Below are 24070 nucleotides of genomic sequence, written 5' to 3'. Positions count from 1 at the left end.
GCCCGGCTTCCATCCTGCAGAGCCCGAAAGATCGGATTGCACAGTACAGTACTGCAATATAGTTCGGTACGCGTCAGCAACGATCGTATTCTCTCATACGATGAGCAAGGATCATCAATATTCAGTTTGGCTCCGCCGCAGGGAAGAGGAAAAAACACGCAACGGCCTTGCTTGTTACGACTGCTCCTCACTCAATCCAGAAAAACTGGGCGGGAACGCGCCTCGTCTTGGCTCAAGGAGAGGAATGACATTCCTTCTCCCGTCATCATCGCAGCGTGGGTGGAGACCTGGGAAACAACCCATGCAATTGAATCATCATGGTAAATTGTCGTCGGACTGTGTAGAGGAACAACCACCTCAAATACCTCCAGGGCTAGGTATGGAGGTAGACCTGCTGTCCTTTTTGCCCGCAGATGTTCAGACTCCTGAGTCCTGAGCCGACGCGTTCCCTGCTTCAGTCAAGTCAAGTCGGTCCCTCCTGTCGTTCGTCGACTACAGGTGCGAACCGTTTCCCGGCTTTCAACGGTCGCCCGCGCCTCCGCGCTGCCTGCCTCTTCCCCGTCCCGGGCTTTCCCTGCCGTGCTTGCCTTGGCCGGGCGATTGAAGCAACCACGTGGGTGGGCTGCTGCGGACGTGGGATGAAATGGCCTGTTCGAAAATCTCACCCTGGTGGACTAATGCACCACGACGGGTGAATTGGGCACTCCGCTCCCGTGAGGTTCTGTGGGTTGTGCCGCCGTAATTGCTGTCGTCGTTCCTAATGCGTGCGCGATGACACCTCGTCACTCTTTGGACGGGTGAGATGCGAGATGCACGCCAGACGATCAAGTAGCATCCCGCAAGTACCGTACTGCGCTGGACTGTGTAGCACCTCCCAATGATTCGGCCTTTAAGCAGCTACAAGCTGGAGGTTGAAGGTACTGAGAGCACACAAAAGCCCCCCAACATGGGAGACAATTTCTCTGATGAGAACTGCTCCGGCTGGACACATGTCTGAGAGCAAAGTCTCACAATGTCTTGCCGTATGGTGCAAGTAGTGCTGTCTACTGTGCACGCTGTGCTCCCTTGACACAGCTTGTCTCTCCAAGCCCATCGCGGAATCGGCGCTCGACACACAGCAAGCAATACAATCTTGCAGATCGGGACCCGGATCTCAACGTCCCTGGATTTAAGATTTCGATTGCATCAGTTATCTTTTGAGGGCAATGCAGACGCCGTAGTGCACCCATTGCCTCGTTCATGTCTGCAATTGAGCTTCGCGAGGTCTGCAAGGCGCGGCGCCCAGCTTGATAAGGCTGTGCTCCCAGCATTATTAGTAGAGGCGATTTATGTACAGGCATGTGGCTGTGCCTCGATAATATGCGCAGCTACGACGGTACTTCATGCACTGCGAGACGGATCATAGCACCAGTACGGCTGATATATTATGCGAGCAGAGTTTCCGTTGAATTTCAATCGGGATTTTGAATTACAAGTAAAGGATATCATCATGAACACATTGTCCATATCTGTGTCCGTACCAGGGCTCGTGGTGCTTTTCGCGGTTTCCATAGGCTCAACAACAGCATCTCTTGCCAACTTCCTCGCATCTCCTGGGCGCGCTTCTCTTTCGCCATGATAGCGATATGTGGTAACATCTCCAGAATCTGCTCTTTATCATTCACTCGGTTTCCTAATTTACCTGTCCTTCTTGACGCTGCCGTCGTTGACGGTGTGTTGGTCACCGAGCTTGTTGTACTCGTTGGTGAGACCTTGGCTCTGCTTCTTCAAAGTCTCGAGGTCGCGGTCGCGCTGAGCAAGGTCCTTCTTCAGGCGAGCGATCTCACCAATACCACCGGCCTCGCCGAGCTTGGAGCTGGTCTTGTCGCTGCCCGGGTTCTCACCCCTGAGCTTCTTGACCTCGGTCTCCAACCGGAGAGTGTCGAGGATCATGACATAGGTGCGGTTGAGGATGAGTGAGAGGAAGAGGGTGAAACCACACAGGTACATGTTGCGCTGCGAGTAGAACTTGCGGGCCTGGACCTCCATACGGTCGCTGCCAGCAACAACACTGCATATTTGTTAGCCAATGGTCGGAATGTGACACGCGGCTTGTGAAGCTGTGTATGAACTCACCCAGCGGCGGCACCGGAGTGCTTGGCATTGGCCAACTCAACCTGGACTCGGTAGACGCGGTTGACGCTGTCAACGAAGAGGATGAGGATAAAGATGAAGGTAATCTGTGGAAATCTCGATTAATAAGGAAGATGAAACCCTCAGTTGCGATCAAAGCTTACCTTCATGCCATATTGGATCTTGGCCACGATCGGGTTCTCCGAAATGAAGGTGAAGAGACCACGCTTCAGCTTGAAGGGCAGCGGGATGATCAAGGTCGCAAAGAGCGCCATTTCGAACACCAGAAGTGCGAAAACCTTGGAATAGTCAGCTTTTTGGACAAGTCTGTGTTGTCTGACCAGAAACCCTGTTCAATCGCCATTGCGTCCGTCTTCATCCGTCTTCATCTAGTTCTGGATGCTAGGAATCTACTGTGCTGCGCGAAGATACTCACAAGACTGTAGTAGAGCGTCATGGTGGCGGTGTGTTTGGTAGTTTTTAGGACGGAATAAATCAGGTCGTAGCTGTCCGAGATGTGTTGAGATGAGCCTTTGCGCAAATTGCAATGACTCGGTCGATTCCTGATACAAGTGCAAAGAAGCAATGTGAATTGTTTTCAAAGGAAGAGAAGTAGCTTTGGCAGAGCTCGACAAAGTTAATATGACTGCTGCCTCGACGCGCGCGCGAAGTGTCCAAGTTTCGAAAGTGTACGGGCGTTGACTGCGACCGACGTCATTGCGGGTTGCGGCCACCTCATCAGTACATCATCGCACCGCAATTCTGGACGCGCGCGGGCTTCTTCAGAAGAGGCCGGGGCCAGTGCGAAGAAGCCACACACCCGTAATGAGGTGGAGGAAGACTGTGAAATACGCAGCGAGTGCGGTCAGGGTCTACAGTACATTTCTGCCCTTGGGAATCAGTCTAGGCTGAATACAGCAATCCCGATCGTGAACATTTGCGCTACAATTTTTGCGGGATTCAATTGACAAAAACGGCCAATGGGTGTGTCAGTGTACATTGGACTTATATCAAGCCGTTGAATGAATCTAGAATCGCCGAGTGACAAGAGACAAGAGACACTGGACGGACGTTCACTCAATATGGGTCTCCCACAGCAGGATTTGCAAACGTCGGCAGACAACGTCGATATTCAGTCGACCAGCAAAGATGCCGAAGTGCATCCTCAAGCGGTCATACTCCCAGGCGATTCTGCCATGACCAAGGCAGAAAAGATTGAGCGGCACGGCGATGCGGCGGTGTCGTCCGACGATCACGATGATCAAGGTCCGAACAAGAGAATCAAACTGAACAATGGTTCAACAGATGCCCGGGACGATACGCAATCGGGACGACAACGTGGCGTCGCGCCGATCAAAAAGGAATATCTCATTGAGCTGAGCCAGAAGGGAGTATCGGCTGAAGCAATTGACGACGATGCTGCTGAAGCTTCTGGCAAATCCAAACCCGAACTCACTGCTGGTCGAGGTGGTGCCAAGACCAAAGGTGGTCAAAACACTCACCGACAATTTGGCACTTCTCGCGATGCCATTGAATTGTGTCGAACTCGTGCACTGGCTAATGAATTTGATCCGATCACGTGTCGTTTTGGCGACAAGTGCAAGCACATTCACGATATCAGGAAGTACCTGCAGGACGGCAAGCGCGAAGACCTGACCACCTTCCACGATTCATGCCCCATCTGGGAGGCTCGTGGGAAGTGCAACGCAGGTTGGAGATGCCGTTTCAGTAAAAGTCATTCCAAAGAAGTCGAACGTGAGGATGGCAGCAAAGAACTGGTTCAACTCAAGAAGAACGAGGGTGCTGATCAATCCGTCGAGGATGCTTCTAAGGATGAGGAAGCCGACGGACCGGGAATTTTCAATATCGTCAGCAACGGCGACAAAATCACCTTGCGCAAGAAGAAGCATCCTCTCCCCAAGTCAGATAAATATCTGCAATGGCTCGACAAGCAATACTCGCGAGACGATCCGAATAAAAAGGGAAAGCAAGACAACCGAGCAGAATACGTGGAGCCACCGCTTTTGCCATCTGAGAAGCGTCGGATCTACTATGGGCCAGAAACGCCTGTCCTTGCACCGCTCACCACGCAAGGGAATCTCCCCTATCGGCGCCTATGTGTGTCACTTGGTGCTCAAGTAACATGGTCAGAGATGGCCATGGGTCTTCCGCTGTTGCAAGGAGAAAAGGGTGAATGGGCGTTGATGAAGGCGCATGAATCGGAGCTTGCACCGCCTGCATATAAGTCGGAATCGGTCGTCGAGGGATACGACAACGCTAACGATATTCGATTTGGTGTACAAATTGCTGCCAACAAACCATGGCTGGCGGTGAAGACGACTGAAGCACTTACGAATCTCTGCCCAAGACTACGGGCCATCGACCTCAACTGCGGCTGTCCGATCGATCTGGTATTCCGCCAGGGCGCTGGATCAGCACTGTTGGACACGCATGGAAAACTGGCCAAAATCCTTCGCGGAATGAATACCGTCTCTGGTGAAGTGCCCATTACCGTCAAGATTCGGATGGGCACCAAGGACAAACAACCTACAGCGGAAAAGCTATGCTCACGTTTGATCCTGGGGTCAACCGACGATCAAGAGGACGGGGGTCCTGCGGGTGTGGCAGCAATCACACTACATGGTCGATCCCGCCAGCAGCGGTACACCAAAAGCGCAGATTGGGAATACATCGCGGAATGCGCCTCGCTGGTGAAGCGCATGAGAAGTGAGCGCGCCGACGTTACCGACACAGTCCGGGAACCAGATGCGAGAGATTTACCCGCCGGCAATGACGGTTTTCCCTACTTCTGCGGCAACGGCGACGTTCTCTCCCACGTCGACTACCAATCCGGCATCATCAATTCCAAAGTCGACAGCATCATGATCGGCCGTGGCGCCCTGGTCAAGCCTTGGATCTTCGAAGAAATCGAAACCAACCAATACCTCGACAAATCCGCCACCGAGCGTTTAGGCTACATTGAGAAGTTTGTCCGGAATGGTCTGGAGTACTGGGGCTCAGATGAAATCGGTGTCGGCACCACGCGCCGTTTCCTGCTGGAATGGCTGAGCTTCAGTTGTCGCTATGTCCCACTCGGCCTGTTGGAATATCTCCCGCCCAAATTCGGCGATCGACCGCCGGCGTTCCGTGGTCGTAGTGATTTGGAGACATTATTAAGCAGTCCGAATTACAAGGATTGGATCAAGATCAGGTATGTCCTTGTGATGAGAACCATGATAAATTTTGTTTAGCGAGCGCGAAACTAACACTAGGTGATCAAACAGTGAAATGTTCCTCGGTCCTGCACACAAGGACTTCAACTTCCTCCCGAAGCACAAGTCCAACAGCTACGAGATTGAGGCTGAAGGATGAGCAACACAAGCTTCAACATATTCGATGGAATGCTCGATCTGTGTCTGTTTTTCGGCGATCATGTATCCACGGACCCTCAGGAGTCATGATCACAGTCGATCACGAAGTTTGCGAACGATGGCCAAGCCTGGTGGCATTGCCAGGACGAGTGTTGATCCGAGCATAGCATGAATTTAAACTTATCCCGAGTCCTTTCCATCATTCACCTAAACTTACGACCCCATTCGGCCCATCCTCATATTCTCATCTCATCAATTTCCAAATCGGCACCTCCCATCATCGTCAACCCTACCACTACCCTAGGGTTGCCATCATTCATTTCGACTTTCACATGGCAAAAAAGCAACAACACCACCTCCCAGTACTACAGCAAATACAAGTTCCAAGTGCTCCAGATTTCTCCCAAAGGGATCCCATGAGTCCAGAGATACCGACTGCCCCAGCTCCTCCCGAAAGGGATACCTGCATAATTTGGAATAATGAGGCGAGAGTATCAGCACCACGTGTGTATCAAATCATATATGGCACCGCGCGGAAACCGCACCATGCGATCCGGTTCGGCTGGCTAAGAGAACGCCACACTTTTGAGAGTTGCGATGCAGTATCGTCACCAAACCATGAGAGATGTTATTCCGGGCGTGTTCCTTATCTACAACAACTAGGTTGATAGCGGCGGAAAGAGTGCATTGTGGTCGATCCTATGGTCTCGGCTTCCACGCCCTCATATACGTGCGCCTGGTGCACGACGCCGTGTTTCCTCACAGGACATGTGAATTTCGCAGTGTGGAATAGACATGTGATCGCGAGGCGATGTCTATATACGAGCCATCACCCGATGAGGCATAGGAGGTCGGCCTGTGAGTTACCCACCGCCGTTGTTGAACGTTGCACTGTGCGAAACCGGCGCGGACCCTTGCGGCGGCGGCAGCGGCGACGATTGACGGGGAGTCGTGGGAGTGTCACATGTGCGACGTGGAATGCTTTGCGGCTTCATCTCATTGATGGGATATTGTATCGTGACAGCGACGGCGACAACGACGATGATGACGACGATGATGATGAGGGAGATACATACCTAGGTACTTCGGGGCGATGCAGTATATTGCCGGGTTGTGCCCAAGTTCTACACAGTTCGCGCAAAAGATGGTTGGTGAAACAGCGGCGCGCGGATACCGGGAAGTCCTCAAAGTGACTACCTAGGTAGGTAGCCCAGGTAATGCCAGGAACAGGCAAAGGTAGGGAGGCACGGCAGGTATGGCAAGGCAGGTCGAGACCTCGTCGTCAGCAATAGGAACGTGATGATGTCGAGGTTGTCCACCACCACTTCTCTTATCTCAGCTACAATCTCGCTGCCGCAGGATGGCTACTCACTCACGATAGCGACATTCTGTACACATACATGCAAACCCACCCCGGATCTCGCCTTGTTTTACTCCCGTCTGGCTGACTTCCAGCGCTTCAGACCGGTCCAGATTTGCGGCCATTTCTCAAGGTTTCAAGACGAGGCTGCGAGGAGATAACATGTGATTCCAGTATACATGCTGGACATCCAAGGTTGAATGCGAGTCAGAGGCGTGCGTCGCCCTACAGTTCTAAGGTTTGCGCCTAGGAAAGTCAACGAGGAGAAGCTCTTGGTGCAGGTCCGGCCAGCAGCAGCCAGGCTGAACAGTACCTTTGTATCCATTGCTGTCAGCATGGCTGTGAGCTGTTTGTGCCTGCTCCTCGCCTTCGGGCAAAGGACATTGGGGGGAGAGAGAGAGAGAGTCAAAAAGTAAACCGCGCATCGGCCTACCGTTTTCGGCACCACAGCTCTCCAGGTCCTCTCTTCCAGTTTTGCCCTGCTGCTGCTTGATCCGCGGATCGTCCCGAGGCCGTCAGTAAGCGGCCGAGAGTTTTCCGCTGCTCCTCGCTTCATATACCTACTTACCTAGGTAGGTAGATAGGTTGAGGTATGCATGTGTTTGTCTGTCTGCGACGGCACTCTTTCCTGCAAATCCGACCAGATTGAGGTCGGGGCACATAAAGTATATATGAGGTGCATCATGCATGCGATATGGGATGGTTTCCCTGGGGATACGCTGCATATACAAGATGACCTTTCTGGGCGTGATGCATTTTGGGAGGGCCAAGTGAATGATACGTCTGCACCAGGGCCGCAGCTTTGTCGTGGACGTGTGACAATCACATGCGAATCGATGTTCGGTGCCAATATACAGGAGGACTCCTCGTATCCGCGAAATGCTCGCCAATCTATATGGCCTGTCGCACTACATCCAGGGCATGACTGACAAGGGAAATTATTCTCCAGATCGAAGCAAATTCGATATCTTTCGGCACCTGACGTCGACATCCTGCGTGTGTGACAATTGCGCTGCCGTGGCTGATTATCCTCGCTTGTCAGAATCGTGGTCGATCAAGTGACTATTCCTCTAGGGCCTTGCGACAGGGCCAACCAGTCGCCACGAAGATGATTGCCCAATTCCCGAAGTGCACCGGCCAACTTTTGTCAACGGTCGGTCGGACCAGGGTTGTCACTGCCAAGCAGCCAGCCCTTTTTCCTTCCGCAAGACCCATGCTGAGGACAGGACACTAGAGCAATGCTCGAGCTGGAGTAGAATCCGCCAATCATGCCTTGATACTCGTTAAACTTTTTTTCTATGGCGGGCGGCGTGGATTTATTGTTTTCCGTTTGCGCTCTGCTGTAGTGGACAGCCTGATGATTTCTACAAGACAGCATCATCCTCTTGAGAAGCCTTCAAAGCCTATGTACTACAGAAGCAAAGACATGGAACGACGCCAGCCTCGGGAAGATTCGGTGCGAGTTATCCTCGTAAATGAGGCTACAAGCTGTCGTTCACTCTACGTGATACAGCGCTATATTTCACTACGAAATTCAACGGATCCGGTTGAAACATAGCTAAATGAGCCACTACTGCCGATGGAATATTCCTTTCCCTTACTCTGTCCTTCGGTAGTACGAGGACACTTCTAATGTGCCTGGCCTGGATCGGAAGGAGGTAATTGCTCTCGTGATCAAATCTCTATTGAGATATTAGCCGCTACAGATGTAATCTTTTGTCTGAGTTTACCGTTGCCCCTGTGGAGCTACTGTATGAGGATCATATAGAAGTAAAGCATTTTAGACGAGAGCTTGCTGGTACAAGGCTTGGGCATCAATGCGTTTCATGTCATGCGCAATTCGTCACAGAGGGTTGAGAGGGAACTGTGGGTATGTGGAGATGCTATTAATGCTTGTCGGGATCCATGTCGAGGAGGGAGGAATTGCTTCTGTGCATCGTCAACACAAACATATCAGATCGTCGGTTGATCATCTGTCCGGCGTCTCGTCTGTTGCCGCCATGATCCTCGCAATCATCATGTCCTTGCAGGGATGCGCCTCCTGTGACGTTTCGAGAAGGCTGAAATAGGGAGGAGGTACAGATTGAAGTCCGATCGATGAGTTTCCTTGTCGCCGACGACTCCGATAGATACAGCATAGATGTACCCAGACCCATCTCGATGCTTGGTATTCAAACGGTCATACTTCATGTCGAGCATGTGCATACAGGCACGACAAGACAGAAGATGGTCTTAGCGATGCCGGCGCAAGTGCATGACGCATGCCGCCAAGACCTGACCGTCTGAACCCTGCATTAGTTTGACATGCACGGTGCAACGGCGAGACGCTTGACTTTTCTGTTCGGCGGAAAATGTTCATGGACAAAATTCGAAGAACGTGTGATTTTCCGTAGATGACTTCCAAGATCACGACGAACGTACAATGCTGATCGATCGGTGTTGGTGATGATACTAACCACAGACTGAGGATGTTCAAGTGCGACCGCAGACATCGGTCCTGCCGAATCGGCACGAGATGACCTCGGAGTGTCTTCCAGGGCCAAAATTCTGACCGCGGCTGAACATTTGACAGATGCAACCGATGATGATGCTAAATGATGATTACATCACCAGTCTCGTCCTCCGTGCGCTGTCTATTCTTTACGCTTTCCATTGCAATCTATCCTCATTACCGTCTATTCTGCCGTCCGCGGTACCAGTCTCTCCGGGTAGGGGATATGGTTGAATCGGCCGAGGTCTTACCATCATGTGCGCCGCCGGCCGCCGCGACGGTATAGTAGTGATACAGTATTTTATGCTTTTCAGTCCACCACCCTCAACACGAAACGAGATCGGCGGCGTGTCACGATTGCCCGGGTCTTGCATTCATCAGGAAATGATTCGGCGGTATCTCGCGGGTTCGTGCCGATCACAGTCGGTGTTGTCGTCATTCTGAAACGAGGCGATTCTGCTTCTCCGTATTTTCATCGTCATGGTGGTCATCGTCGTCAGGATGAGGATGACCGAGACGGAGAACACTCCTCAAGCACCTCAGGCATTGATTCTATTCTATTCAACATACTCTGTCGCATGTACGGCGTCCCATCGGCACTGCGCATTGACGGGCCTGATGCCGGACTCCTTTGTGACAGGTTGTACATTGTCCATCTGAACCGCCGTGCCCGTTGTTGAGATGTCGATACTGGTGCGACCATCGTACATCTTTCCCTGCAGCAACCGATTTACTCGAGGTGGAAGGAGCCAACAATTGGAAATATTGGAGGTACCCCAGACATGTACTGCCCGGTAGACATATGTTGTATGTACTCTATGTACACTTCTGCATGTATTCGATACCATTTCCGATGATGAGGCTGCACGTCAATTCAGCGGTCGGCTCGCCTCAATGCAGGAAAGGTCGACGACGCCTCGGATTGAGATTCTTGTGATGCCGCTGCTCCCCTACCCTTAATCGTTGTGGTGTGGCTGCTCAAAGTAAGCTATCGCTGCACCTTATAGTATGTATATGACTGCCATGTCCTGTCCGCCTTGTTTGGCCAGTGTCTCTCTCTCGCTTTCTCGAATTTGTGCCGATTTATCCTGACGTTATTAGACTCTACTCGTCATCGGATCTAAACCCGACGGAAATACAGTACACAGTCATATCGACTCATCAATCACACCGCGTACGCGATAGGCAGAGTAATACGGTTACAGTCTTCGATCTATCGTTTTGCGGGCCGCGGTTCTATTAAAAGAGCTTCCATTGCTGCCAGCTCTTGAACACTGCTGTCGTCGCTGCTGCCACTGCTGCTCACATTGCTTTTTCGGACGAGCTATCGCCGACCATATCATCACCTCTGCCAGCACCAGCACCTCCACTACTCTTGCTAAGGTCCATACCTTACCTCCCCGCCGCCGCCGCTGCTTGTCTGTCCTTCTCTCATCCAAGCAAAACAATCGTCCTTTGTCCTTTGTCAACGGGTTACCATCACAGCTCCCACTGGCATCGATATTGACTTTGACGGCCCGCCTTGCTGAAGACGCACGCATACTTGCATACCGTACAGAACAGCCTCCATCACCAACATCTGTAGTCGCATTTCAACTGTCACACCCACGAACAGAACGGTAACTATCCGCGATAGTACCGGACGCCTGCGCCTTTCTCCTGCCTGCTTACGCTTCTTCGCTCCCGCCGACTCGCCTCCCATCCTCATCACTCCCCCAGATCTACGCACAGAGTCGCATTCATACAATTGGACTGTCGAACTCGCCGAGAAATACCGACAACGCAAGTACCGCGCTTGCGTGTGTGTGTGGCCACCGCGTTTGGACCGTGTCATCAGTGGTGGCGGCTGTTCCTGATCTGCCCTGCGCACACACTACGCCGCTCACTCTCCTCCGACGGGTTGTGACTCGCTGCACCATTTTACGTACAAAAAGTCACCCAACGTCTAGCGCAGACATAACACACACCACACCCCTACCTACACCACCCGTCCGCCTCTCGTCTGGATCCATAGTCATCATACTAGAATACCATAGCCATATCCCAGACCAGACCATAGCCAGACCACCATACCTTCCACTTCCACACTACTATACATTCCATACCACCATCTCCATCCGCTACGGCCGCTGACTCTACCACTTCCTCGGTCAAACTGGCGTCAGACACTCCACCCGATCTCCTACTTACCACTTCACCGGCGCATTCGCCAAGTCTCGACAGTGATCATATCACCACTCCTCCCGCTCCCGTCACTCCTTCTCCATCGTCCTCTCTCACTCTATTGAAATCAGGCCTCCTTCTCCTGGACTCACTTCATCCTCCCGGTCGTAAACCATCCTCCAGTCACGCGACCTTTGACCACTCTCGGTCTGCCAGCGACCATTCATTCTTCGCATCCGCCTTCCACAAGCGAAAAGCCGACCACGGCGATCGCCGTGGTGATAGTGACGACGTTGACCTCGACTTCGATCTGACCTTTGCGACAACCTCGCCACAACTCTTCGCCAACGACGAAATGTCTGGAATAGCCAGCGCAATAGACATCGCCACTGCGCGACAGAATTCCTCTTCACCTCGTAACCAACAATCCAACCTGACATCACAGCTTCAACAACCTACAATCGACGTGCGAAGTAGTACACCTACGACGGAAGAGGTCGCAGCTGAGGCACAAAATCAAGCCGACAAGTCGAAGCAAGACTCCACCAGCATGTTCGGTACTACACCATATGGCGCACGGCAAATACCAATCGCCAATGGCCAACGGCGCGACAACGCTGGCATGTCCGGCAGCCTGGTTGGTGGCATGAGCTGGGGCGGCATATCCATGGGCAGTTTTATTCGCGACGAGTAAGTTTTTGTACATTGCATTCTCGCCCATCCCAAGATTAACCGATCGCGCACAGTATCATGATGACCGGCACCTCTCCATACAACTTTCAATCACCCTCATTCCACTCTTCCTCATATCTTCCCAAAATGGAGGCGAATTACATGAAAGACTACGTTTGCTGCGACATCCACCTCGATTCTATGCACGAGCTTTTGCAGCACTACGAAGAGGCGCACGCCGCACAACCCACACAGACTATGGGCCGGACTCCCAAAGATCAGCAATATCCCAGCAGCCGTGCTGCAAATGCCGCAAACACAGCGCAAGGCATCCAACAGCAGGCACAGGCGCAGACACAACAGATGGGTCAACTGCAGCCACATCTGCAACAACAATTGACTGCTTCGCCTCTCTTCAGCGGTCAAAGCCAGGATCAGATAGGTACTTTCGATAATCTCGACGACATGGATATGGATGACAGCGCACCGGCGTCACAGCTCCCGCCCGCACATGGCAGCAACTTCCAGCCGCAACCGCAATTTGGTCGTCAACAACCTCGTGGCCCTTCTGTGAATGTCAACCTCGCCAGCGCCTTCCAGGGTCAAGGCCTCAACTCTGCCACGCCTACCACACCTCATGCGCCTTCACAATTTCACGGTTTGCCAATGCTCACGAACAACCCAACGGTGTCATCTGTCAACACCCCGTCATTAACTACTCCAGCTTCTGCACAGCACTCGGGCACACCAGACCCATCTCAACCTAATACCCCCGCCGAGCTCGATCCCGATCTCCTTGCACAGATGCAAAGCGCCAACCTCGATTACGGTCAGCTTCAGAACAATTATGATTTCAGCGGCCTGAACAACGGCAACAACATTGGTGGGTCTGCGACAATTGACAATCCTGAAAAGCGGTTACTGAGTAAACAAGGCTTTGGCAATAAGGGCTTCCCTGCAAATTCGTTCAATACGGGCGAGATTGCGAAGCGAGTGCGCGAGAACCAGTTGCTTAACGGCCTGGCTGGTGCTGGTGGCTTCGTCGGCGAAGAGATCAAGCCATTCAAGTGCCCGGTTATTGGATGTGAAAAGGCATATAAGAACCAAAATGGTTTGAAATACCACAAGCAACACGGTCACCAGAACCAGCAACTCAAGGAGAATCCCGACGGAACTTTCTCAATCGTCGATCCCACCACATCGATTCCTTATCCAGGCACTGTAGGAATGGAGAAAGAGAAGCCCTACCGATGTGAGGTATGCGGGAAGCGGTACAAAAACCTCAACGGACTCAAATACCACCGACAGCACAGCCCGCCATGCAACACCGATCTCAAGCTTAATGCGGGCACGATGAGCCCAATGGGCACGAACCTGCAAAATATCAATGCCAATGTCGCAGGTGCTGGCCTTGTCGGAATGAACGAGGCGATGGGTTACTGATTTTGCCCCTCGTCGCCAACGAGGCTCCCATGATATTTGGAGCTTCAAGCATTGGATACAAGACTGCCATCATTTGGAGCAGACACAGTCACGATCGCACGCGCGATTTCTCTGCGACGGAGCTCTCACGCGGGGCGCTGTCTTCGATGTGACAGCGTATCAGCATGAAAGCAAGCGACAGACTCATGACTTCTGATTGTCCATATCGTCCCCTCCACCACGATATTGAAACGAGCAGAGATGCTGTCTCTGATATCACGCGATCGAGGCTCTACTTGGAAATTCAAGCACGAACGGCTCCAAACCCCGTCATTGGATCCATGACGATCGTCACCGCTCGATCGTCATCGGCCTCCAAGCAGTCCATCCGAGACCTGCTACACTTTCTCCCTCACGGTTCTCTGTCGATTCAATATTTTGTTGCTTTTCTCGTTCTATATCCATTAGCGAAGGCGTTCACCAGGAGCTTATTGGGATGATTTCTCTTCTTTAACCGGGGTTGACTATATTTCTCATCAAAGAAAAGTCGTTCATCTCGGAAAATTCTATTTGCGGCATTGGAGAAAGATGAAAACAAGAGGATACCTATGAGCTCCCACCGCCGCCTCCACCCGTCTCCGCCACCGTCGTTACCGCGCGAGTACTGCAAGGGAGCGCGGCACGTCGACAGGTCCCGCTACGATGCCCTCCTGCTGGAGAGTTCTTTCAGCCCCTGCTTTGTCCACTTCGAATGCCCATTAATTGTCTGTCTCGCTTATTTCCTATGGGGTTTTGTCATTACTGTTGACGATGATGCGGCGGCTGTTTTGTGCGATCTGCTCTTGCTTGATTTTGAGTTTGGCTTTTGCTCTTTTCAATTCTTACCATTCGCCATTCAGCTGAACTTGGGTGATATTGCACACGAGAGAGGGCCCTCTGCTGGCGGAAGTGCCACATCCTCTGTGTCATTGTCGGGTGAGGCTCGGTGTCCCATGGCGTCTGATTCATGAGGCTAAGAGCTCCGTGGGCGAATATTTTGCTCGGTTTAAGTGTGCATGCGGTGGCTCTTAGCCAGATCGCTCACCGGACGAGCAGAGATCAATTCTGCTTTTACGGTCGCTGATCGCTGTTACGCACTTATTGCCTTTTTTTATTCATCGTCGTTGAATGATTTGTCGTTGCTCTATCGCTTCTGAAGGCTTTATATCTCCACAAAGGGGGGACTCTTTCCTTATTTATGGCAGAACAAGAAATATAGATGCAAGTATATCTAGAAACGTCTTTATTCATGACTTTTTTCAATACTGCCTTGCCTCGTGACTCTCCCAAATAAGTCGCTTGTATCCTGCCGATATGACCAATACTCATGATAGCCGCGCACAGATAGCCACCGTCCCTCTGAATCAACGCTGAAGCGGATAACTGCGTATGTTGAGGAACTGGTTACAAATCCTTGACTTGGTGTAGAAATGTGATATCGATGCTCACGGCAGCACCCGTCGGACACACGTGAGCGGAGCCGCAATTCCCAAGCCGCGCGAAACGAACAGCCCTGGAGGCGCGACAACTTTCACCCAAAGCTCGCGCCTTTACAATAAATCCATCAATAATCCGCGCTGCTCGCCTGTCGAACGTGGCATCGGCCAGACTGTACAACATTCTCGCTCGCCAACAGCCCGACGGCATCGATACTCTGGCGAACAGGCGCTCTTAGTGGTCGACGAGCGCATTTGCGCGCTGCGGGTGCCACCGACAAGGCTGCCACTCCTTCGACTTTGCAAACACTCGGCTTCCCAAGGACGAATTCCCAAGGACTTCTCGCCCATCATGGCTCACGCCGAGGAGGATCCCATGCTCGCGGATGCGATGACCGCCGACGATGATATGATCACCGCCGAGGATTGTTGGACCGTCATCCACTCACATTTCGACTCCAAGGGTCTGGTCTCCCAGCAGATCGACTCCTTCGATGAATTCGCCGGCTCGACCATGCAGCAGATTGTTGCTGAAATAGGCGGCGCCACTCCTGCTCACGATGACGACCCAAACCCCGGCCGTGACCGATGGGGTAAATTCGAGATCTTCAAGAGCATGAACGAGGATGACGGCTCTGGCCAGGTGGTGGTGAAGAAGCGATGGACGGTGACCATGAAGACGCTGACCGTCAGCGCTGCGGCCATGACGGAAGGTGACGGTAGCACGCGACCGCTGTTTCCTCACGAAGCTCGTCTACGAAATTTGACGTACTCGTCTCCGATGTACCTCGATTTTTACACAAAGCAGGAGGTCGCCCGGGAGAGAGCCGCTGGTGGACACTTGGACTCGTCAGGCATGTGGGTGCCACCGGAAGACTGGGATCCATCATCACCAGACGCTTATGAGACTGTATGGGAGCTCGATCCCGACCGGCCACCAGGGCAAGGCGAATTCGATGAAGTCTATAGTCGGATTTTCATCGGAAAGTTGCCCATCATGCTCAAATCGAAAATCTGCACATTACGGAATCGGACTGAACCCGAGCTCTACGCTTTCCAGGAGTGTCCTTACGATCAGGGAGGATACTTTATTATCAACGGTAGTGAAAAGGTCCTTATTGCGCAGGAGCGTAGTGCGGCCAACATCGTCCAAGTTTTCCGGAAAAGAGGCTCGCCTACACCTGTCGTTGCAGAGATCAGAAGTGCAATCGAAGGCGGTACTCGATTGATGAGTTCGATGTCGGTCAAGCTGCTGGCGGGAAGTGCACAGTCAGGCAAGGGCAAGACGATCCACGTCTCGCTCCCGATCATCAAGGCAGATATTCCGTTGGTGATCGTGTTCCGTGCGCTGAACGTGATCTCCGACGAAGACATTCTCAACACCATCTGCCGAAAGGGCGATACTCAAATGCTGGAAATGCTCAAGCCGTGTTTGGAGGAATCCGCCCCCATTCAGGACATGGATGCTGCCAAGAATTTCATCGGTACTCGTGGAAACATCACTGGCGACAGGAAGAAGCGTGAGCGTCACGCCGAAGATATCCTAGTCAAGGAGTTCCTGCCTCACATTTCGCAAAGCAAGGGTTGCGAGACACGTAAGGCTTTCTTCTTGGGATACATGGTCAATCGACTGCTGCAATGTGCGCTCGGCCGTATCGATGAGGACGATCGTGATCATTTCGGTAAGAAGCGACTGGATCTTGCTGGACCATTGATGGCACAGGTTTTCCGCCTTAAGTTTGCCCAGCTCGTCAAAGACACCAAGCAGTACCTGACCCGTCAGGTTGAGCAGAACAAGGAGCCTAACCTTGCACTCGCTATCAAGACTAACATTCTCACATCCGGTCTACGATACTGTCTTGCCACCGGTAATTGGGGTGACCAGAAGAAGGCTTCCAGTGCCAAGGCTGGTGTCAGTCAGGTGTTGAACAGATATACATATGCTTCGACACTGAGCCATCTTCGGAGAACTAACACCCCAATTGGACGTGACGGTAAAATTGCCAAACCGCGTCAACTTCACAACACTCATTGGGGTTTGGTCTGTCCAGCAGAAACACCCGAAGGACAAGCTTGTGGACTGGTGAAGAATTTGTCGTTGATGTGTTATGTCACTGTCGGTACCCCGACGCGACCTCTTGTTCACTTCTTGCAATCCCGCTACCTGGAACCGCTCGAAGATTATGATCCTGCTGCTAGCCCGAATGCCACCAAGATTTTCCTGAACGGTGTCTGGTTGGGTGTCACACACGGCCCGAATCAACTGGTCGATATGTTGCATGAGATCCGTAGAAAGGGTGTCATCAGCTTCGAGGTCACCATCATTCGAGATGTCCGTGAACGGGAGATCAAGATTTTCACGGATGTGGGTCGTGTCTGCCGACCTTTATTTGTGGTGGACAACAAGCCTGGCTCACCCGGTCGAGGTGGACTGGTTCTCAAGCGAGAACACTTGAAGCGGTTGGAGCAAGACCAGGAAATGCTTTCCAGCACCGATGGCATGAGCGAGGAGGATCGTCAGAATTACATTTACGGCTGGAAGGGTCTACTGGAGGACGGTGTGGTCGAATACCTGGATGCCGAAGAAGAAGAGACCGCCATGATTATCATGACACCTGAAGATCTCGAAGAGCACCGCATGCTCCGATCGGGTCTGCCCAGCTTCGAAGAGTCCAAGGCCGATCCTCACCGACGTATCAAACAAAAACCTAACAAGCATGTGCGGACATGGACCCATTGTGAGATTCATCCTGCTATGATCTTGGGTATCTGTGCCAGTATTATTCCCTTCCCCGATCACAACCAGAGTCCCAGAAATACGTATCAATGTAAGTTGTCATCTCGTGAATCAGACTGGTTGAAAATTTTCGCTGACTCCAATGATAGCTGCGATGGGGAAGCAAGCGATGGGTATCACCCTGACTAACTACAACGTGCGTATGGACACCATGGCGAACGTGCTTTACTACCCGCAAAAGCCGTTGGCCACCACTCGCAGTATGGAGTACCTGAAATTCCGCGACTTGCCTGCTGGCCAGAACGCCATTGTTGCAATCGCTTGTTACTCTGGTTACAACCAGGAAGATTCCGTCATCATGAACCAGAGCAGTATCGATCGAGGTCTTTTCAGATCCTTGTTCTACCGTGCATACATGGACCAGGAAAAACGTGTCGGCATGCAAGTTGTGGAGGCATTCGAGAAGCCCGTTCGTGCCGATACCATGAGAATGAAGCATGGAACGTACGACAAACTCGACGACGACGGAATCATCAGCCCCGGTTGCCGTGTTTCCGGTGAAGATGTCATCATCGGCAAGACCGCGCCTATCCCCCCGGATGCCGAAGAACTTGGACAGAGGACCAAGTTGCACGTCAAGCGCGACGTCAGTACACCACTGCGATCTACAGAAAACGGTGTCATTGATCAAGTCCTTCTCACCACGAACTTGGAAGGCTTGAGATTCGTCAAAGTCCGTACGCGTGTCACGAAGGTTCCTCAAATCGGAGACAAGTTCGCCTCACGTCACGGACAGAAGGGTACTATTGGTATCACGTACCGACAAGAAGACATGCCTTTCTCCGCCGACGGTCTCACTCCCGACATTATCATCAACCCTCACGCTATTCCATCCCGTATGACCATTGCCCATTTGGTTGAATGTCTCCTCTCCAAAGTCGGCGCTCTCAACGGCCAGGAAGGTGACGCCACGCCCTTCACCGACGTCACCGTCACCTCCGTCTCCGAAATTCTGCGCGACCACGGCTTCCAACAGCGCGGTTTCGAAGTCATGTACAACGGCCACACGGGCAAAAAGCTCAACGCCCAAATCTTCCTCGGCCCGACCTACTACCAGCGCCTGCGCCACATGGTCGACGACAAAATCCACGCCCGCGCCCGTGGCCCTCTGCAGATCCTCACCCGCCAGCCGGTCGAAGGTCGTGCGCGCGACGGCGGCCTGCGCTTCGGAGAAATGGAGCGCGACTGCATGATCGCGCACGGCGCGTCCGCATTCTTGAAGGAGCGACTCCTTGACGTCTCGGATGCTTTCCGCGTACACATCTGCGAAATCTGCGGTCTGATGACGCCGATTGCGAAATTGAAAAATTCACAATTCGAATGTCGTCCTTGCCAGAACAAGACGAAAATCGCCCAGATTATCATCCCGTATGCGGCGAAATTGCTGTTCCAGGAACTCGCGGCTATGAATGTCGCTACTCGCATGTTTACGAATCGGAGTGGAGTCAGTATTCGGTAGTTTGACTCTGCTTGCTTTTTGGAAAATCTGGAGAGAGAGAGAGAGAGAGACCGATGGGGTAGAATAAGTCGTGGCGTGGATGGAATCAGACTGCTGGGATTCCCGGGGTGGACCTTTTTCTTGGACGAGGCGTACATTGGAGTTTCTCCTTTTTGCTAATGGTTTGCCCTTTTGCGCCTTTTGTTTTCTACAAATTCTTTACAAAAGACCGCGCGTATCCAAGGCGCTGTACGTCTAGTTACTACTACTACCACCACCACCACCACCACAGCAATTAGTCTGTCACTGCACAGGAAGCAAAAATCGAAAATCGAAAATCGAAATGTTTTGCTCCAAAGTCGACTTCCCATTCGCTTTCTTTCATGCCAATTTCCCATATTTTAAAGTTTCTCAAAAGTAGGCTTTGTCTTCCTTAGCCCACTCATCATCGCTTTGCCCACATCCTCCGTCTGCAACATCGCCGCATTCCACACCGCCGTGTACCTCAATCCATCCTCGACCGAGCGATCCCTGGAGAAATCCAGCAGGGCCTTGGTGCCCTGCACCGCCACGGGACTTTTCGCCGCGATGACTTTCGCCGTCTCCAATGCCGCCTCCACCATCTCCCCCTTGGACTTGAAAACCCGACTCGCGAACCCGACCCGTCCGGCCTCCTCGCCGGAGAATATCCGGGCGCTGTACGCGGCTTCTTTCGCCCAGCTATAGGATACCCCGATTTTGGGAAGTCGTGTCAGCGTTCCGAGGTCGGCGGCAAGCCCGATGTCGACTTCTTTGATGCTGAAGCGTGAGTCGGCTACGCAATAGCGGATGTCGGATGCGACGGCGATATCGACGGCGGCGCCGAATGAGATGCCATGGCAAAGAGCGATGACGGCTGTATTGGAGAAAGACTCTGTTAGTGGGGGTGGGGGCTCCTGTCTCTTGGGGATACTTTTTGATTGGGGCCTCCTTGTTTCTTCTCACTTGAAGTCCGATGTTGAGAGGGTCGGGGCATGAGGGTACTTACGCTTTTCGCAGCGTTCCAGCGCGCTGATGCTATACTGCAACTCATCGATATGGTGACGAATGTTCCGGGCTCGGCGCGCGACGTCGTCGTCAGAGTCCTTTGAGAAAACCGGCCCGCCGCTGGATGCCGCTTGCACCTAATTTGCAAAGCACACAGCATCAGCTTCTCGTTCTGTATTGATTCCCACCTGCAGAGTTGGAAGTTTGAAATTGGTCGAGGGTGAAGGACTCACGTCTAGGCCGGAAGTAAACGCCCGATCGCCTGCTCCAGAGAGGACGATACATCGCACGGCGGAGTCTTTGGACAGACGGTCGAAAGCGAGGCCGAGGTTGGCGAACATTCTGTGGAGGATTTCACACTCTTGGTCAGAACTTCGTGATCATTCCCCAATCGTTTGCCTGCGAGAGGAAAAGCGCATGTTTTTCTCTCCTCTCTCGTGCCTCTATTCCCGGATGTCTAGAGATGTGACCTGGAAATTGAAACTTACTCGGTCGTAAAGGCATTCAATTTCTCCGGGCGATTGAGCTCCACATGTGCGACATTTTCCGCAGGGAACGTGATGCGGATGAATTTGATGTTATCGTAGTTGGACATTTTTTAATATCTTGGTTTTTGCTAATCTTGGATCTCGTATTTGTGGACCGGTTTGAAGAATATATGTTTCTCGGTTGTCGTGTGGTTATCCAAAGGTGAAGTCTTGGAGGATCACATGCAAATATACGTCCACTCGATGGCAGGGCGTGTCGTCGGTGACGACAGAGTTGGGGAATTTTGAGTGCGGCGGTTTTGCGCGTGACGGCCTCGGCTGCCGTGTTGATTTCGGCGCGGGAGACGTCAAACCTCACGTAAGCTATGACACAGCGGTTCCAGCATTATCTCAACTGCTCAATGAACATGTTACTCGAAGGTAGATGAGGAGATCATACTACGATGCCTACCTGAGATCCTTGCTGGAAGGCTGCGAAGTCCCAGCGGGCACTTCATCTTCAAGACCTCTGCCCGTTTGCTGAGGCGAAACCACACCTTCGCTGCAGCATTATTCGGTCCAAACGGAGAGACCTGCTTATCTAGGCATATTCAAATGTCGACTACTGTTATGCATAATTCGGGAGCCCGCGAACCACACGAGAGTCTCGGTGCATTCTATGCGGACTATCGAGATGTTAGAAGCGGAGGCTTATGTCTTGATGCAGGCCTGGTGCTCGTCAGACCGGCTTTCGTGACGGCTATGAATGCTTCGAGAGAGCTGAGAAATCACGTGCGGCGGTAGTAAAACCTTGCCGCAATGCCAACAAGGATACAGTATTCGTGCAGGACAATGTATTGACGCATGCATATGCAGTGGAACCCCCACGGATTCGGATGCTGCGTCGACCACGTCGCTGAATTCATGCGGAAGTTCTGCCCCTCAAGATTTCCAGATGAATGCCCGATCCACCAAGGTTGGCAGGATCGCTTTCAATTGGAGCATATCGGCTGCAAAGTCGCACAGGGATCGTCATGTCGGCGTCTTCAGGTGGGTGCTGGGATACGACTTGCCAGTGAATGCCATCAAGAGTACAGACTGCCTGGCTTCGTGTGACTTCAATGGCTGGTTTGCTGCATCATGAAACGACCTGCATATGCGTGTGTAAGATGCGCTGTCCTTGAAGAGCTACATCCCTATATCTTCTTGATGAACTCGATGAGTCTCCATTGTGAGTGTCTCTCGTGAGAGATGGCCCGCACTTTCCGATGTCTGTCTGGGACGGCATTGATACGCAGGTTTTCCGGTCCAGAGTCGCAAATCTTGATCAGCTATGTAGGAATGGCCATCGCTTCCAAGGGTGTGCAATCAATCGGCATTCGGCCGAAGCCGACCTGACCACGCCTCTTTCCGGAGCGCAAGAACTTCGCCTTGCGGACGACTTTGCCTTCCTAGCATGTACTACAACAGAACCTGAGGGCGTCTCGGCAGCGGCGGTTCAGTGTTTGGAGCAGCCCTCGCGACTTCAGATCACTCTTGCTGCTAATTCAGGCATACCTAACACTACTGAAAAAGCATTTAGGACACTATTGAATGATCTTAGTAAACGCGCTAGCGGCAACTTGAGCAGAGAAGAAACATTTGCTCGATGCCAAAGGACCATCATAGCTATCCATCGCGATCGAATTCTCGGTCGACTCGGTCTGGTCAAGGCAACTGGCCGGAGACGTGTCGTTATAAGTGAAAAGCTCACTCTCCTCATACGAATCGCCGAAGAGCAACCAAAGCCTGCCATCGAGACTGTTGATAACCTGATAGGTCTGCTCCGTCAGTTCAAACAAGCAATACGGAGTGTTCAGTCTGCAGTGGCCCACAGCGATCCTGAACACGGAGCCATCGGAACCATCCTCGAGGCGGCATTGCAAGTCGTGAGTGTCCATGGCAGCTCCATAGAACAGCTTTGTTCTATCGAAATCCAACCTAGTACATGCATCGGTACCCGTGTGATCAGAGAGCTGCGCGCTCTGGCACTTTACCGACGCATTCTCATCGATTTGATAAAGATCGCACGTCAGCAACGCGAATTGTTCGTATCAATTGAGCTCAATGTGCTCCTGCTACGCCCAGCGCCTTTGGGACAGCATTCCAGGAAAACCGTCCACGCCGAGTTACAGATTCTTGTACACTTTGAGCTCCAGCCTCAGCGTCGACCCCGAGTGATCCGAGCGAGCAAGAAGCCATGCTTCCTTTGTTACTCCTTTATGCGCGCCCACGGCGCGTACGATGTGCCACAGACCCATGGAGAGGTTTACAAAAACTGGATGATACTAGATAATATCAATTACACACTTGAGGTCCGCAAAAATATACGGTCAGCACTGCAAGGCGTTGCCGCCGATGTCGCTGCTTTGACATGCGAAACCACAATCGCTCGTCCAAACAGAATCTATCAGCACACGAATCAGACAGTCAGCAAAATCCTTGTAGGCGGTGCCACAAGCCTCTCTGCATCTACTATATCGACGCCACCCGCATCGTTAGAAAATGAGATAATGGACTCGATCGAGGAACACCCATCTGCCATTGTCATCCCTCCGGGGGTTCGGCCAATCCTCCCTGCCGAGACCGACGACGAGAACGACCAGCACGATCGATCATGTAAGCTGATTGACAGCAAGAGAGCAAATATCCTGCCAGACGTGTCATGTGCCTCCCCGCAAATCTTCCACGATCAAAAAGTTCTCGAATGTGATGTCTCTGCTCAGGAGCCGGGCCACCTTCACGTTCAGGGGATGGATCTCTTCCTTGAGCTTGACAGCAATGGATCCAGCTACGGCGCTTCAGCGAAGGTGAAGCTGTGTATTGAAACCGAAAAGTGCTCTTCTTCCCAAGACTTGGCAAAGGTCGATACTCAGGACCTTCTTGCGGGCGATAGCATCATTGCGGGGACATCCGAGAGGAAAGATTTACGATTTCTGTTGGGTAATGGCGGGTGTACTTATATTGTCGAGATTGTTTGGTCCTAACACTTTCGTGATGATGGAATCACTGATGATCATAAGTGTATTCCTACACGAGTCGCCAGTCGCCAACCCTACATACATGGCAAATCCGGTGCATCCCAAAGGTGAGGCTTTCAGGATCGTAATGGGAAGAGTTTCGTGGACGAGAGGAATGGGCGCACTACGTAATTGGATACGTAGGAATGTCTACTCTGCCGGCGCAAGGTCGCATGTCGGCTGCACTGCCGATGCTGCAACCCTCCCTGGCTAGCTA

The 24070-nt window shown here is 52.2% G+C and overlaps 10 protein-coding genes across 10 annotated transcripts; 7 read left to right on the top strand and 3 right to left on the bottom strand.

The window, feature by feature from the left end:
* Window positions 1-1677: 1677 nt before the first annotated feature.
* On the bottom strand, window positions 1678-2569 carry K489DRAFT_391087 (B-cell receptor-associated 31-like protein; the record flags this gene model as incomplete). Its single annotated transcript, XM_033606658.1, has 4 exons — window positions 1678-2050; window positions 2116-2219; window positions 2277-2411; window positions 2549-2569. 4 exons carry the CDS (start codon window positions 2567-2569, stop codon window positions 1678-1680), a joined length of 633 nt encoding a protein of 210 aa, XP_033455728.1.
* An 871-nt stretch (window positions 2570-3440) lies between these two features.
* Window positions 3441-5484, top strand: K489DRAFT_296530 (FMN-linked oxidoreductase; the record flags this gene model as incomplete). The annotated part of the gene is made up of 2 exons (XM_033600320.1): window positions 3441-5323; window positions 5397-5484. Coding segments are annotated over 2 exons (1971 nt in total), but the record flags the coding sequence as incomplete, so codon positions are not given.
* A 560-nt stretch (window positions 5485-6044) lies between these two features.
* Window positions 6045-6828, top strand: K489DRAFT_88382 (uncharacterized protein). Its single transcript, XM_033609009.1, has one exon. The coding sequence runs from the start codon at window positions 6185-6187 to the stop codon at window positions 6674-6676; it is 492 nt and encodes a 163-aa protein (XP_033455726.1). The 5' UTR covers window positions 6045-6184; the 3' UTR covers window positions 6677-6828.
* A 1603-nt stretch (window positions 6829-8431) lies between these two features.
* Window positions 8432-9010, bottom strand: K489DRAFT_384596 (uncharacterized protein). The gene has a single exon (XM_033605895.1). The coding sequence runs from the start codon at window positions 8997-8999 to the stop codon at window positions 8730-8732; it is 270 nt and encodes an 89-aa protein (XP_033455725.1). The 5' UTR covers window positions 9000-9010; the 3' UTR covers window positions 8432-8729.
* A 2842-nt stretch (window positions 9011-11852) lies between these two features.
* On the top strand, window positions 11853-13612 carry K489DRAFT_391085 (uncharacterized protein; the record flags this gene model as incomplete). The annotated part of the gene is made up of 2 exons (XM_033606657.1): window positions 11853-12187; window positions 12244-13612. The coding sequence occupies 2 exons, from the start codon at window positions 11853-11855 to the stop codon at window positions 13610-13612; spliced, it is 1704 nt and encodes a 567-aa protein (XP_033455724.1).
* Window positions 13613-13694: 82 nt separating this feature from the next.
* Window positions 13695-14229, top strand: K489DRAFT_88324 (uncharacterized protein). Its single transcript, XM_033609007.1, has one exon. The coding sequence runs from the start codon at window positions 13777-13779 to the stop codon at window positions 14089-14091; it is 315 nt and encodes a 104-aa protein (XP_033455723.1). The 5' UTR covers window positions 13695-13776; the 3' UTR covers window positions 14092-14229.
* Window positions 13907-14665, top strand: K489DRAFT_88331 (uncharacterized protein). Its single transcript, XM_033609008.1, has one exon. It carries the CDS (start codon window positions 14200-14202, stop codon window positions 14599-14601), a length of 402 nt encoding a protein of 133 aa, XP_033455722.1. The 5' UTR covers window positions 13907-14199; the 3' UTR covers window positions 14602-14665.
* Window positions 14666-15457: 792 nt separating this feature from the next.
* Window positions 15458-19322, top strand: K489DRAFT_327138 (DNA-dependent RNA polymerase II RPB140; the record flags this gene model as incomplete). Its single annotated transcript, XM_033601962.1, has 2 exons — window positions 15458-17894; window positions 17953-19322. The coding sequence occupies 2 exons, from the start codon at window positions 15458-15460 to the stop codon at window positions 19320-19322; spliced, it is 3807 nt and encodes a 1268-aa protein (XP_033455721.1).
* Window positions 19323-19702: 380 nt separating this feature from the next.
* K489DRAFT_327037 (ClpP/crotonase) lies at window positions 19703-20922 on the bottom strand (the record flags this gene model as incomplete). The annotated part of the gene is made up of 4 exons (XM_033601953.1): window positions 19703-20196; window positions 20329-20457; window positions 20557-20669; window positions 20816-20922. The coding sequence occupies 4 exons, from the start codon at window positions 20920-20922 to the stop codon at window positions 19703-19705; spliced, it is 843 nt and encodes a 280-aa protein (XP_033455720.1).
* A 1140-nt stretch (window positions 20923-22062) lies between these two features.
* On the top strand, window positions 22063-23820 carry K489DRAFT_374048 (uncharacterized protein; the record flags this gene model as incomplete). The annotated part of the gene is made up of 1 exon (XM_033603481.1): window positions 22063-23820. The coding sequence occupies one exon, from the start codon at window positions 22063-22065 to the stop codon at window positions 23818-23820; it is 1758 nt and encodes a 585-aa protein (XP_033455719.1).
* Between the last annotated feature and the right edge of the window lie 250 nt (window positions 23821-24070).

Source organism: Dissoconium aciculare, assembly GCF_010015565.1.
Source record: "Dissoconium aciculare CBS 342.82 unplaced genomic scaffold K489scaffold_16, whole genome shotgun sequence".
Lineage (NCBI taxonomy): Eukaryota > Fungi > Ascomycota > Dothideomycetes > Mycosphaerellales > Dissoconiaceae > Dissoconium > Dissoconium aciculare.
The sequence above is the reverse complement of the archived record's forward strand: the minus strand, read 5'-3'. Positions and strand labels throughout refer to the sequence as shown.

Bases quoted from the DNA above. Each gene is read 5' to 3' on its own strand.
- K489DRAFT_88331 (XM_033609008.1), top strand. From the start codon at position 14,200: ATGAGCTCCCACCGCCGCCTCCACCCGTCTCCGCCACCGTCGTTACCG.
- K489DRAFT_88324 (XM_033609007.1), top strand. From the start codon at position 13,777: ATGAAAGCAAGCGACAGACTCATGACTTCTGATTGTCCATATCGTCCC.
- K489DRAFT_384596 (XM_033605895.1), bottom strand. From the start codon at position 8,999: ATGGGTCTGGGTACATCTATGCTGTATCTATCGGAGTCGTCGGCGACA.
- K489DRAFT_88382 (XM_033609009.1), top strand. From the start codon at position 6,185: ATGGTCTCGGCTTCCACGCCCTCATATACGTGCGCCTGGTGCACGACG.